General features: G+C 37.4%; 1 protein-coding gene across 2 annotated transcripts in view; it reads right to left on the bottom strand.

The window, feature by feature from the left end:
• usp48 (ubiquitin specific peptidase 48) overlaps nt 1-11919 on the bottom strand; it is a 37977-nt gene extending 26058 nt beyond the window's left edge. For both annotated transcript variants that reach the window (XR_001808771.3, XM_017423662.3), the window contains exons 1-7: nt 11835-11919; nt 11166-11303; nt 8573-8693; nt 8303-8444; nt 3008-3135; nt 2531-2655; nt 431-539 (exon numbers count right to left, since the gene is read on the bottom strand). Coding sequence is in view for 1 of the 2 variants with exons in the window: in XM_017423662.3 (XP_017279151.1) it covers nt 431-539; nt 2531-2655; nt 3008-3135; nt 8303-8444; nt 8573-8693; nt 11166-11299 (759 nt within the window). In the remaining variant the exon portion in view is untranslated. The remainder of the gene's footprint in view (nt 1-430; nt 540-2530; nt 2656-3007; nt 3136-8302; nt 8445-8572; nt 8694-11165; nt 11304-11834) is intronic.
• Between the last annotated feature and the right edge of the window lie 4199 nt (nt 11920-16118).

Below are 16118 nucleotides of genomic sequence, written 5' to 3'. Positions count from 1 at the left end.
TTCTCTGTCACTCAGAATCCTTGCGTTCGCGAGAAGATTCTGTAGGAACAGAGCCTCGGATGACGTCAGGCTATATAGCCTCTGATTGATCATCCGATGTGTCACAGTGGTGACTCTGTTGATACTATTACTCGAACTGCGCATGCGCGAAGGGAACATTCAGTGCTTTCAGCACCGCCCTCTGGCGGTCATCCGGGATTCATAGAACCGTAGTTACATACGTAACTTTCGTTTTTTTTGTTGTTTTGCCCTAAATTAGGCACATGAAATGCTATACTACTAACTTGGAGTTATTACACGGTGTGCTCACAAGATTTTCTCGATAATCCTGCCTCCAGTTCCTGACCAAAAGGTTTTTAGTTTTTAGAGGCCTCCGAACAAGAACTGGAATTGGTTTGGTGGAAAAACCCCAGTGAAGAATTCAAGTTACCTTTAGGAACTCTGTGATGCACTCAGTAAGGTTTTTGTGGCCCTGAATGTTCAGCTCCAGCTCATAGAACCGGGATGAAAGTGCAGAAGATCGTCCACACTGATTACATCTGAAAAAGTCAAACCAAAAGAAATTAATTATGTTACATTGATTTATAGTTTGAAACAGATATGGAAAAAAATTGGGGGCAAGTAATTAATTTAAATTAGAATAGTTATGAACTTTACAGGTTTGGTTCAGTTACAGTAAAGGTGTTTTTAATGGAAGTTTTAGTTCATTTGTTTGTGTTTTTCACAAAAAGCTGCACAGTAATTTGTTTCTCAAATGTAACAAATGGTTCCTTTCTTAATTTCCAATAAGCAGTTGTAACTCCTGTAAAAGTTTAGTAAATTACTGAACTATTAGTAAACTTATAAGTGTTCCTTTACTCTCATATAAAACACACATGAAGAACTTTATTTTGAAAAAAAAAAGAGACAGAAATCTCTCATTTTGTATTAAACGACTTAAAGGCAGATTTTTTAAGCACCTAACTGAAGAACTAAATAGTTGGTGAACTGAAATGCTTTCGATTGTATTTTCGATAAAGGTTTACAGCATGCCATAAATACGAGATATTTTTTTTTCACTCTCCGACATTAAATCTGACTAAATCTTTCCCGTTTTAGGTCAGCTAGGCTTTGTTAAATGCCTAAACAGACATAATTTTATTGTTACTTTCATCAATGTCACAAGTTTACATGCACTAAAATTACTCTGCCTTTGAACAGTCTGGCAAAGTCCAGATGATGATGTCATGGCTCTGGAAGCTTTTGATTGGTTAGTTGACAACATCTGAGTTAATTGGAGGCACATCTGAGGTCGCATTTTAGGGCAAACCTCAAACACACCGCTTCTTGGTGCGACATCATGGGAAAATCAAAACAAATCAGCCAAGACATCAGGAAGCGAATTGACAACCTCCACAAGTCTAGTTCACCATTGGGGACATTTTCCAGATGCCTGAACGAGCCTTGATCCTCTGTTCAAACAATTATGTCCTGCCATCATACCGCTCAGGAAGGAGAGTCAGTGTTCCTGAAATGAACAGGTTCTGGTGTGAAATGTGCATACCAACCCCAAAACAAAAACAAATGACCTGAAGATGCTGCTGAATCTGCTTGGAGAGTCATTCCACACAGTGAAACTAGTCCTGTACCAACATGGGCTGAAAGGCCACTCAGTGAGGACAAAGCCATTACTCTAAAAGGCCATAATGATCATTATTACATTTGTTGGAAAAAAGGGGAAGCCTGCAAGCCTGAGAACACCATCCCAACTGAAGAGTACAAGGGTGGCAGCATTATGTTGTGGGGTTGTTTTGCTGCAGGAGGGACCTGTGCACTTCACAAAATAATTGGCACCATGACAAAAGAACATTATGTGGAAATATTGAAGCAATATCTAAAAAAAAAAACGGCCAGGAAGTTAAAGTTTGGACACAAATGAGTCTTCAAAGGGAGAATGACCCAAAGCAGACTGACAAATTAGTTCCAAAGAGGCTTAAGGATAACAAAGTTAGTGTTTTGGAGTGACCATCACAAAGTTCTGATTTCAATGTCATAGAAAATTTGTGGGCAGAGCTGAAAAGGCATGTTAGCAAGGAGAACTACAAACATGGCTGAGTCCCACCAGTTCTGTCAGGAGGAACGGGACAAAACAACAGCAAACGATTGTGAGAAGCTTCTGGAAGAAAACAAAAAACAACTGACCCCAGTCTTGCAGTTTAAAGGCAATTATACCTAATACTAAGAAAATGTGTGTAAACATGTGACATTGAAGGAAGTAATAAAAAAAAATCTAACTAATTATGCAGGCATTTAACAAATAGAAATAATTTGGGGAATCTTAACTGACCTGAAACAGGAAAGGTTTAGTCTGATTTAATGTCAGACAGTGAGAAATAAATGGTTCTGTCTTTTTATATAGTGTATGTAAACATCTGGTTTCAACTGAATGTAATCTTAGCTGCGTATTAACAATTTAACACCAATTATTACATTTTCTGTGTCATGACAGCCACAATAAACAGAAGTGGATAACTTTTCTGTTTGTCCTTACACTGTAACATAAGAGAACTGCCCACAGAACTGCTGCTGGATGACAGTTTGAAGGTTGGGGTTCTTCTGCTTGGACAACGTGTCCTCCAACAGAGACAAGAAAAGCTTTGAAAACTCCTGGGCATCCTGAGAAAGAAAAGGTCTTGTGAATACAACAGGTTTACTTTAGAATATATTTTTTTCCAGTAAATATTTGTGACTCAATCCAGTTTGTAGCATTCAGTTACAGTCCGTGTATGTTTTATGATTGTGGTATCACAGGCTGTATGTACACATACACAGGCTATGAAGCTGTAACAAAATTACCACCACCAGCTAAAATGGACTATTAATATTGTAATTAGAGAAACAATACTGTATGGAAAAATAAAAACAAGAAAACGACTGCGTTACGTGTTGAAACTTAACACTGAATATGTGTCAAACTGAATTCAGAGCTAAAAGTGGGATCATTTCTCCTGGTTTGTGTCTGATTTACCTGTTGCTGGCCAGTATCCAAACCCAGTGCTTTGACCAGCCCTGAAGGGTCAATGTACTTTCTGTTGCTGTTTTGCATGAGTGCAAAAAGGTACTGCAGATGCTCACAGATGGACTGGGGCTCGTAATCTGACAGAGACAAAGATGTTCTTTTGAGAGATGGACATTATCTGAAAGGAACGGTTCACATTTTTCTGAAGAGGCATTCTGTGAAGTTGTCAGCATTTTACATACAGTAGAAATCGATTAGAGCATTATCAATATGGAATATCATATAGAAATTCTCTCAGGGAGACCAGCCTATGGCTAGTAAGAGCGGGGCCGATACCAAAGCAGCTCCAAGTTCTGACACTAAAATAACTCCATGCTGTTTTATAAGCCTTTACACCAACGTCAATTCTGTATTAGACAATTATTTACATAGAACTCCATTTTGTTTTACACTGAAGACTGATTCGGTCTGTTTTCAGTGATTATCCATGTCAACCCCATGTCATCAATCAAGATTATTTTGGTCAAATCCCCCAAAAGACAATTATTTGAGTTTGGAAACACTGCCCTGATTTGCACTTAAAGAACAGTGAACTGCTTCAAACATGCCTTTTTCCTTCATACCTTCTTGTTGAACTTTCAGTTAAAATAATTGACAATGTGCTTATTTTGTAGACTGTTCAACAAAGTAATACACACAAATAAATAAAATCAGCTATATAGTGCTCTCTGTAACAATGCCAAACTGCCCACCTTTGGACACCTCATTTGTCCCTACTGATTTAAAGGATATGGGGTCAAAGGTCAAGGCAACCCCTTTGTTAAAAAGCTTTCTTTAGGTTTATTTTAAATTGTACTTATTCTAAACCTATATAAAATAAGAGCTGAAAGTTGCAAATGAAGAGCCACTGCAGTGACTGAACTGGGATCTGATTGTGATGATGTATTTTTTAATTAAAAGATGAGTTCAGATCTATTCTGTTAACAATCTACCACCGCTGAAGCTCGATAAAATCCTCCCATTTGAGCTGTCTGTGAATAAGCAAGACTGTTTAGTCATTTTTATCTCCACCAAGGACATTGTTTCCAATAGTGTTGGTGTGTTTGTTTTTTTTACTCACTTTTAAAGTTTTAAATGGCTTGGCTTCAAATTTTTAACTGATTGTCTTGACTTTTATAACCGTAAAAAAGCTCTGAGCTCCTCCAGCCAGATGCTCTTAGTTCAGCCAAAGACTAATAAAAACTCAGAGTATTTGGCTTTTGCAGTGGCAGCCTCCAGACTCTGGAACCTGCCTCTTGATATTCATGCTGCAGGTTCGATACGGTCTTGTTATTCCCACCTGAAAACTCACTTTTTTACATTGGCTTTTAGTTCTAGTTCAGTTTGAGTTCCATCAGATATTTTACATTGTGGTGTTTCATTGTTTTAGTTTGTTTTAGCCTATTTTTCTCTACCTGTTAGCTTTATATGTGACTTCCTTAATTTATTTAATTGATGGTTTCTTCTTTGTTTATTTTTAACCTCCTTGTAAAGCAATTTGGTCAACCTTGTTTTTTTTAAGTGTGCAATATAAATAAAATTGACATTGCATTCTTAATATGTGCCTGAAAACCTTGCCAAGACTCTGCAAAGACCGCCCACATTTGCCTGATTTTATCTGTACTATAGAGGAGTCTGTATCTTGTATCAAGAGGGCCTAAAATGTTAATTTCTGGTCACAACTCCACAGAACCCAACTTAAAAAAAACTCTCCTTTAAAATTGATTTCTAACAAGAACACCTGTAACAGGAGGAAGAGCGGTCTGTCGATTAGAGAGATAGCAGTTAGTTCCCAGCATTCCCTGCTACATGTCAAAGTGTCCTTGGGCAAGACACCAAACCCCAAGTTGCCCCTGATCTGCATATTAGTGTAAGTTAATGGGTGAATGTGACTTTCAGTGTAAAAGCATTTTGAACAGGCAGTAAGACTAGAAATGCATTATATAAATGTAACACACTTACCATTTTACATGAGGAAAAGCTCAGTTGCACTGTTTATTGCAGTATTATTGCCTTCAACACCATAATAATCGCTCTCTCAGTTAGCTTGCTTAATGCAAAACAATCTGTTTTAGTCTGAAATGGTAAATGGTTCACACTTATATAGCAACTTACTGTATATGGCACACACTCATACAGTGCTTTTCTATTATACAGTATATTTTATACTCTATGTACGGCACTTTTATCTTCTCATTTATACACCAACAAGCATATCAGGGGCAGTGGAGATTTAGTGCTTTGCCCAAGGACATTTCAACACACTGTAGTTGCTGGGGATTGAACATCCAACCCTTCAAATGGAAAACATCCTCCCTACCACTGAGATAACACCTCCCACTAAAGTATTTTGTGTGAAGGTAAAGGTAGTATCTCACTGCGCTGCAATTGTTGGAGAATAGTTGATGACTCAGGGAAAAAAAAAGGAAAATAATTGTCAGTTGCAGTCTCACCAAATGTTTGGTTTGCAACAAAAAGTCAAAAGTCAAAGTCAAATTCATTTATATAACACTTTTCAGCAACAAGGTGATACAAAGTGCTTTACCACATGTGAACATAAAAATACAGAGTCAAAACACACACAGCAACATCTAAAATATAAACTGGGATAATCTAAATGAAATCATGATAAAGTTAAAACTAAACTAAAGGTACCAGAAGGTTAACTAAGAGGACCAAAGGCCAGCTAAGAGTTAAAAACATTTTAATAATAGGCCAGAATGATAAGAGCTAATCTAAATGAAGTTATGAAAACATACACAACAATTAAAGTTAATCTAAAACATGAATCTAAATAAGACATAAAAGCACAGAATGAAACTTATCTGAAACAAGTCATGCTAAAGATATACTGAGGAAAACCAAACTAAGATATAATGAAAGCTAACATAAACTGAACTAGGATTTAAAACCCACAGCTGATCAGACATGATAAAAGCTAAACTAAAGTTACCAAAGGCTAACTAAGAGGACCAAAGGCCAGCTAAGAGTTAAAAACATTTTAATAAAAGGCCAACTAAAAGTGTCAGTGAAAAAAAAAAGAGGGAGGGAGGGAAACAACCTAGACAGAGATATGAGAGAGGGTGCCAGTGAAGACACGGAGATTAAAGTGAGGAACGCCTACAAATCCTGTGTCAGATAGGCCTCTGTCTGCCATAGTTCTGAAAGTGATGGAAAGTTTTATCAGCCGGCCTTGGGAGGGGAGCCGGTGTTCTGACTTTCTGTGCTACCCATCAATCCGACCTACCTTGTGGCAATGCACATGCGCAGACTGATGTTACGTCACAGGTTGTTTACTCAGCAGATTTATCGATATGTTCTACCTGTAGAAGTTTTGTTTGTTTGTTTCATTTCTCCGAAGGTTACAGTAAGTTTAATTTAATTAAGCTGCAATGTTACTCAAATATATTAATATAAATGGCTTTTTTTGCTGTTTGCAATATTGTTACCGTACTGTAAACAAGAAATTAGTCCCATTGTTTAGAGTCACTATGTCACATTAAATACTGTTAATCACTACAAATTTGGTCTTCAGCGGGATATTTTGTCCATATAGTTATTCTACTTTTTAATATTTTCATACCTTTTCAGTAAACCGCCCTGAAGACGTACTAAATAAAACATATGAGTAACGTTGGATGCTACATATGACTGAAGCTGTGTAGGTCTAGTGTAGTGTAACTTTGTGTCACCATGATGTGTTTGTTATTAATACTTCTATTTTTAAACTATAAAGTAGAAATAAAATCAGATTTTGATATTCTGTCAGGTAGAAGAAAGCAGTGGACCTTTGTCCCACAGCACCCTGTAAATGTTGATCGGTGGGTGGAAGCAGCTGTGCTGCCCTACAAACTGAACAACACCTCTTTCTGCATGGAAATAACTAGATTTTTCTTATTTTATTTTTTTCTTTTAAACCATTAAAAGGTGCATATCTGTACATAAATAATTCATACAAGTGAAATTTATTTCAGTTGAGTGTTTTGGAAGTATTTTTTATTGTGCTTTTGTAAGGTTTTGTATGTAATTTGTAATATTTTTCCGACACTTGCTGCTTTCAGCTGTTGTGTCAAGTAAGATGATGTGAAAAAGGTTAACTAACAAAGAAGCTGCCGTTAATCCAATTATTTTACACCATGAATAAATTTAATAATGTTATTATTATGTGCTTGATTCAAGTGCAGTAAAACAGCAGACTCAATACTCTGCTTAAAACATTTAAATTGGTGTGCTTGTCACAGCAGTTTCCTGTAACACTGTAGCAACACTTTGCAACTACTTTGATAGTAGTTTTTGCTCAAGAAGTTGAGGGCACTTAAAGTAATTCTTAAACTATTTACAGTTATAGCAATACTAGCAGTTGAAGTGTGTGAAATGGTTAAAATACTGTTGCTTTTATATGAATGAGGAAAAAGATCTAGGACAGATACTGGATCAGGAAGTGCAGAGAATTAGTAAGAAGGAAGTGAGGTTTGTTTTAGAGAGGAGGAAAAAAGTAAGAAATTGCAATGAAAAGACTGGACCCTTGTTCTTTAACTGAAAACATGCTAAATATTGGGGGGAGTGTGGGTGGGGAGGGAAGGAAAATGTGTCAGCCTTCGCCAAGAGCAGGACGAAGAAAAAAACAAAACAAACGAGCAGCAAGCCATGCAGCCATGTTTTGCAAAGGCAATTCTTGAAAATTGTGCCCTATCTCTGTGGACAAAAAAAACTATTTTCGGCCATGCACATTATTTTGTTTCTCACATCGTACCCTCCTCAGTTTTCTTTGTACCCACTCTGGTAGCTGCCCACACATGTACAATCATTATTATTTACTATCTGCTAGGTTAGACCTGGAGATTTGGGGCTGTAGGCTTGGGTGTTTCCTGTTATATGGACAGCAGATGTGCAGATGTCAAAACACATCTCTAGCCCTCTAGACTTACGGAAACTAAACTGAGAAAAGTTTGTGGTGGGTTTGAGACACATGTAAAAACTTAGCAAATATTTTAAGAGAAACTTTGATACATAAATTACTTTAACATGTTCAAAATTCAAGTAAGAAGACTGTGAGCCTCAGTGGCTCAAACATGGAAATTCAGAACCCGCTCAAACATTTTGAGACATTTTGGAGACAGCCCTGCAAATGCGGTTCACCAACTAATCTCCAACAGTCATGGCCAGTGAGACACTGGCTTTATTCTCCATGCACCTGAGGTGGATGCTTAAAGTGATAATACTTCTGGCAAAAACCTGAGAATGAGAACCAGTTTTCAGTCATACCTGACTCAGTGCTGTGTTCCTGTGCTCGGGAATTGTGGCACTGATAAAGGCTCCTACGAAGTTCCAGGTTATGGAACCACACTTGCAGGAATGTGTTGACATAACATGTTGCACCAAGGTTGGTCAGGCCAACAAAAGTGTTCTGAACGGGCACAGATAGAGACATGAAGTATTTTATTAAGTTTTACCAACTGTGGCCATGTGAAAACTGCCAAGAAAACACCAGATGAATAAGCAACTTATAGTATGTGCAGCTGATGAAAGACATACCTTGTCTCTGCGTTCCGAATTTGGGTCATCAATATTATGGAAAGTGTTTTCATCAATCTGTCCAAGCCACGCCTGTTCACCAATACCCACAAGACAGTTGGGATTTCCTTTGCAGTTCCTCCTAGAAAAATCAGTCATGGTTATTACCAACTTCAGGGTTGCCCCCTGGCAGGCTGCCAGGCTGAATTTAATAGCATAATTTTACTGTTATGGAGCACTGCGCTCCATTCATAATGGACGATTTCGGTACTCTAGCAGAGCTGGTTCACCTGTATCAGCGCGGAGCCCTGTGGGACTCTAATGAGCCCTGAGGCCGAGCCGCCTTCAGCTACCTGGAGCTAGCATGTCCCTAGAGCTGCAGCTATAAACAACGATCGAGTGGGTTTAACCAAAAATGGTTAGTTGAGCTGAAATTCAGCAGCTGGCTTTACAAGACTGAATATGGTAAGCATGTTCTGTGCTTGAAAATATTATCCTTGTTTACCAGTAAAATGATGCTATTAAATTCAGCATTAGATGTTTTGTTGTTCCATGTAGTGATCCAACATGCAGCCTGTGCCACAAAAAGCACAGTCCAGCATCTGTCTGTCTGTCAGAGTTCTCTGTTGTTATTCATTGGCCTGGAAGTGAGACGTGTGTTGGTGCTTTGTTTGCACTTTTTCCAGTTATGTTCATTTAATTTATTTGTAAATGTGACTTAAATTAGGATTCAAATTAGGTGCAGACAATTAGTATTTATTTTAATTGTATTTTTGTTTAAAAAAGTATTTCAAAAGTGCCTTTTTGTAAAACTGTATTATGTGATATACTGTAAAACTACAGTTTTTATTACAGTATTTATTATGTGATATACTGTAAAACTAAATAGCCATATTTTCAATTTTCCTGTCAACTTTAATCTTTTTTTCTTTAGTTAATCACGGTCGGCCGATGAACGGCCACCTACCACCGGGCTTAGCCTCTTTTCTGGGGGAAACCCTGAACTTCTTCAGAAACTTCTGAACTTCTTAACCAAGCTACTTAAACATCTATTATTTCAGGGGTCTGCAACTTTTATGACTTAACAAAACATTTTTACCATCTCTCCTACTAAAAATCCTTTGTGTAGAGCCCCAAAATCTACCAAATCTGCTTTCTAAGATGTAAAAACAGCACATTGCTGTTGTTTTTCTTTCGGTTGCTGCCTTCTTCAGGGGTCACCTCAGCATGTAAACTTCACATGAAAGATTTGGCAATTGTTTTATGCCGGATGGCCTTCCTGATGTAACCTGGGCTCAAAACTGCAGCCTCAGGATTACAAGACCACGGCACTGACCACTGAGCCCCCACAACCACCAACATAAATACAACACGTATATATGCATTTACTATTACTGTTGCATTGTGGCATTTTATTTGTTAATTCTTTTTATTTTGTGATTACCAAAAAGATAAGCTATTTACAAGAAAATTCCATTTGCTTAGTCAAAACTATTTTTATAGAAAATGACTAAAATAAGAACCCAGGTAGAGACAAATAAAGCATCAAGTTGCACCTAATCTCTTAAAATAGCAAACAATAAATACATCATGTTACTGAGTATTTTACCACTTATATATTTTTAAAAGGCCAAAATCTGTATTCACCTAAAGTGTTCAAGTGACCAGGCTTTTACTAAAGTCAGATCCATATTTTTATTTTCTTCTTATTTATAAGAATAACTTGTTGTATGTTAGAACATCATATTCTGATGCCTTACAATCTATAATCTCCAGCAGATGCACAAAACTACTTCCTACTTGTGCAGCAATTTTCTTAAAGCATGTTGGAAATAGGTTATTTGGAGAGCATCCCGACTGTGTCAGAAAGTTGAATAAACAAAGCAGGAAGCGAGCTTACAAATCATGAGCTCAACAGTAAAACTGACCACAAAAACTTGAGTCACATTCAGCTGATTCTGGTACTGATATGATAGGAAGCTGGGTACACAATGCATTTTAATAACTAGTAATTTGCGAATGTTTGTTAATGTTCACACAGGCAGCCCAACCAGCTAAACTATTACAGTCATTTTGCTTCAGAAATATAATGGACTTAATGCAAATAGTTGGCTGGAAAACTGAAAAAGGTAGCCTTTCTTGATGTCTATATATATCACCATGTTATTTCTGGTCAAAGTTACAAGGTGCCCCTTCAGACCCCTGTACTAGTGTTACTGAATTACGTAAAAGTAGTACTAGAGAAATAGTCTATCTCTGATTTGGAAACAAAATGTATAAACTTTATGATAACCCTTTATACGCAGTAGGATGTCAGAGGTGATGCTCAGTAATGTCTGCACTGCAGCTGATGAAAAATGACAACTTTGACACTTTTCGTGTGGTTTGTCGGACTGAAGAGTGGAATAAAAAAACAAAAAAAAAACTTTTACATGATCTTTAAACATGCCACAACACTAGGAAGTTAGCGAGGAGACAACATATATGTTACGCTGTTAGCACCTCCATGCTAAGCCGAACGCTTATCTATCAGCTTTTAAATAAAATGTGCTTCTGCAAGGTGTGATTTTACTGACAGCGAGTCGTAGTGTTTAAAAACATGTTGTGACTGTACCTGCAGGCTCCTCTCTTGCAGGCCGGGAGGTTGATGCGGTATGCTAACTCTATATGCTCCTGCTTGATCTCCTCTGGTTTTACCGTTTCCACCCAACTCCAAGCTGCTTTTTCCAGTTGTACTCGGGGTGCCATTATCCTGCGACGCAAAGCGCACCAGTTAGATATATCTGAAGCAAGAAAGCTAATGGTTACAACTAGCCAGGCAGTGCTCGGGCAATGCTAACATAGCCACTTCCCGAAGCTAAAATGAACACTCATAGCACAGTTCCTCCCCACTAGCCCTGTTGTTAGCACTGTGGTGCAACTTAGCTAACTACTGTAGGTCTTGTTGTACTGTCATTGAGCCTAAAAATAGAAAAAAAAAAAACAATTTGCGAAAAAAAGACGTCCATAAGATAGTTTGTTGAAAATAATTATCCCAGTTAAATGTCTAAGCTCCCACTAAACTCGTGTTGTTAGCTAGCTAAAATGCAGCTAGCCCGACCGGTTTTGCTAGCAAGGTTTTCACCCTTAAGTTACTTTGTTTATCGCAGCCTGACGCAAGCGTAACAAATTTATTGAGCTAAGACAAATCTTATCGAAACTCTCATGCGTGCTGCTCATTTACCATTACATTAACTGATTTACATATTTTATTTGCTGTTTATTTTAGATTTAGCGCCCTTACGTCAGTTAATAAATAAATAAATTCTCCGCTCAAAATCAACGCGACGTCACGGAGTGACGGAGGAGACGTCACGTTCAGGCTCGACGTGAGAGGAAGAGACGAGCGCTGCAGTTCAACTCCAGGAGAAAGTCATACATGTAGTCACAATAAATAAAGATGTTTATGTTGTTGCATGCATTTAGGTATATACTTTTTTAATACGTTCTTTAAAAAAAAAAAGTGCTTAAGATCGTTTCTTGTTTCGGCATTTGTGGCCTTAGTAGTTTGTCTAAAGCTCCAGGTTATTTCTTACTTCTATATTTTCACAGCAGGAGTCTGCAAACGATTGACAGAAACATTTTTACCATATTTTCTATTAAATATAATTTGCACAGAGCCAAAACATCTATATATTCTAAACTGTACACAGACATATTACTTATTTATATCATGCAATTTAAAAAATAATCAGAATACAAAGTTTATTTGGGGATATATATTTACCTCTGTCAAGGAGATGATGTTTTCTGTCATGTTTGTTTGTTTGTCCGTTAGCAAGATTACTTAAAAACTAATAAAGGAATATTTTTAGAGAACATTGGGGTTGTCACAAAAAGCAAATGACTAAATATTAAAACTTTTATTCTCTAAAACATTGAGGCTTTTTAAAAAAATAATTTAAGACAATTCCTTTGTCCTCTGTGCATCGTACTGAAAAGAGACCCCCTGTTGTAAAAAATAATAATGATATTTCTCCAGCTTCTCGTGCTCCTTCTTCCTGATGTTTCAGTCCCTTGGGACTGCTACATCTATCACCAGTGCAAGTCGGGCCCTTGGTGGAAAGGCTGAACCAGTGAATAACCTGAGTGAGTGTGTTATTGTAGGTGTCTGGAAATGGAGACCTTGGGGATGAGCGCACAGAAGATTGGTTTCCAGATTCGGCAGCAGGAGCCATAAGAACATTTGGCATACGGCAGTCCAGCAGTGAGATCTGGTCTGACTCAGGTGCTCATCAGCTGATGTCCTGGACAGCTGAGGCAAAATAAGCTCCGCCTGCCTTTCAGGAGCTGCAACATGATTAGAGGAAAAACAGGAGAAATACACTGGGATCCTCACACCATATCATTTAGGTCTGATTAAGACAATTCAACTTGGTTCTTTCTCATTATAAGATAATCTTGTTTAAGACTCAGGGAATGTAAGTTCTTTGATAATATTGTTTTATTCATATGTAATTTTCCAGCCATTTTTCTACTTATTTTATTTTTACTGCTGTCTGCTCATGTTTCATAATATAATTGTGATTATTAATGATGCATTTAAATGGCCTACTTTGTAACTCTGCATTAGGTGCTAACGCAGTCATAATCCTCTTAGCGGTTCATTCAGCACCCTGCCATTCAGACACAAGTGGACATGGTGCACATCTTACTATTAAACGAACAATTAGCAGTGAAGCAATGGTTTGTTGAAACAGTTAAGACCCATTCAGAAGTCATGTGGAACATGTGGAAAAGAAGAAATGTTGTTATTAGACAAGTGTTCACGTGCAGCAGCTTAAAGACAGAACCCCCATGGGGTTTAAATGTGTCAGCAGACACACAACGTGTTCAGGTGATGCTGATGATCACATGCCATGTTTCTGTCAGGTTGTTTCCTGAAGCTCCCCGTGTGGGTTTATCATCTGTTCACTGGATTAGGAAATTAAAGGCCTACCATTCCCTGAAGGAATACATATTGCCCGCCGCCTTTCATGCCAGAGTTTAAGATTAAGATCTTCAGAAGCAGAAAAATGAATGAGTTATTGCTGTTTTGGTAAAATCCTGAAATAAATGTTATGCTTGATCTGTTAACTCTTTGAGTCTGACTCATAAATGAGTCTTTACCACATAAAATTTTAGCTCTGTATTTGTAAAACTGACTAATTTGTAGCCTCTATTGTGCTGGCTAAGGTTGAGTCCAAACGTTAATCAGTTATAGATGTTCATTCAATAATTACCTTCTGAGAGTTTCATTAAAAGCTGTCCAGTGGTTTCCAAAGTTTTTAGCAAAGCTGCTGCACCATGTGTAGTTCTTGGGGTATATGTTGTGAATGACTCTCAGCTCCTACCACACAAAACCTTAGCTCAGTATCTGTACAACTGGCTGAGATGGAACCATTTTTGGTCCTCTTAAGTTCAGTTCACCGTGGAAGCCATCTTGAATTGGGCTGACTCTACAATGAATTAAGTCAGTTGAAGATGTACACCCAATGATTGTTTTCTGAAAGTTTCATGAACATCCATCCAGCTGTTCATGAGATATTTTGCTAACAGACTGACAAACACACACGCAGATATGGGCAAAACCAGTGTCACTTGCCACAACGACACAAGGGGGACACTGACCAAACTTTTGGTTCAGACAAACAGTTTAAACAAACCTTTACATTTTATTATCTGCACAACTAAACCTGCTGATGCAGGTGTGCAACATTTCAAAATAAATTATGTATATATATATATTATTGTCTGCTACAAAGGGCAATAATGATTTTGCCTTTGCCTGTGCGTGTGTGATATGCATTGCATGATTTGACCTTTTTCACAGACTTCAGCTGCTGCTCCTGCTCTCACAGGTAGTCAGAGGTTTGAACACATTAAATTTGTTCTTAGGTCTCTGCACTGGCTTTCTGTTGAAAACAATTATTTTTAAACTCTTACTACTTGTATATAAAGCCTTAAAGACATAGTTCAGTCAGCTTTACAGAGATGTTCTGTCTAATAGTAATCAATAGTTCAGCTGGGACATCAGTCATAGAGCAGGTATGGAGAAGGAGGCAACTGTCTTTGTCCTGGTTTTTAATATAACTTTTCAGGCTAATAAAACAACTTTTTCTCAAAAACAACATATTAGTGTTAAAGAACACCACATTAGTTAATATTAAATCTCTACTATTTTACACAACACTTTTTGCTTAGTTTGTTGTTGTTTTCTCAAGCAAACAACGTCCATATTATGAGAATGTTTGTGTGTATTCACACCCGTATGCCATGTTTTGTGTATTTTATACTTGCACCTTTATGATTTGGTGTGATTGAATATGTCTGCATGAATGTGTATTTAATCCAAGTTCAATATAGCTATCTTTATTTAATCAGAATCAAAGTTTTTCATTTTTTACTTTAATGTTATTTTTTTCTTTCTTTGTGACATATTTGTGTGTGTTTGTACTTATGTTGTTGTTTTTTGTTTTGGGATGCATATCACCCGCTGACCTAGTTTTAAACTAAAATCATCTTATGTTGAAAAATGATAGAATTATGGCATTTTGGGTAAATGTTGAAAACAGCTATGTCTGTGATCTCATGTAATATTGGGAGATATGTTAGAACTCAGATTATGTGTTGTGAATGACTCTCAGCTACTACCACACCAAACTTAAGCTCAGTATCTGTAAAACTGACTGAAATATAGTCATTTTTGTTGTTGTCAGCCATCTTGAATTGTGTTGACGTCAAATACTTGTCCAATGATTACTTTCTGAAAATTACAATAGATTTCAGGCAGTGGTTCATGAGATCTTTTATTAACACAGCATAGGCACAAACACACACAAAGGACAAAAACACTTTAGCCTATATCCTTTCGACAGCTGGTGATAATAAAGTTTGATTTAGCTTCTGTGTACTTCAAAAGCCAACAAGAATTAATATGAAGTTGAAACCTCCATTTCCTTTTAAATTAGGCTATGTTTTAAAGTATTTATACGGAAACCTCTTCAGACAGATTTTTTCTCCATGTAGCCAAGTTTTGTTCCAAATATTTTCTCCATATCAAGATGTTCCAGACAACAAAGACGCATTTTGTAAATATATTTTTTTTAACTTTATTTAAAATAATCAATTTGCAAACAAAACAAGGCAAGGACACCAGAACAAAGTATCAAAAGCAAAATGCACAAAAATAAAACTAAATTTAAAAAACAAACAAAAAAACCCCCATACCACACGAATACAGAGGTTCACAAGCATAGGCGCCGGAACCACTGGGGCCAGGGGGCCATTGGCCCCCCCACTTTCCGGCCCTGCCACTGCGCTGCGTGTTCCCACCAGACGGCTGCACAGACTGTGACTAACGTATCTCTGTGTTTATATAGAGACAGAAGCACAAATAAAACCTACAGCATTGAGATCTGGACCAAATTCTTAAAGCTCCAGTCCAGGGTCAAAACAGTCACCAAAAAGTTTCTGCAGATGCGACAGCGCAGAATCATTAACACATGAAAAAAGGCTCTGGTTCTGATACGTCCGTGTCTGGAACAAT

Source organism: Kryptolebias marmoratus, linkage group LG4 (assembly GCF_001649575.2).
Source record: "Kryptolebias marmoratus isolate JLee-2015 linkage group LG4, ASM164957v2, whole genome shotgun sequence".
NCBI classification, from domain to species: Eukaryota; Metazoa; Chordata; class Actinopteri; order Cyprinodontiformes; family Rivulidae; genus Kryptolebias; species Kryptolebias marmoratus.
The sequence above is the reverse complement of the archived record's forward strand: the minus strand, read 5'-3'. Positions and strand labels throughout refer to the sequence as shown.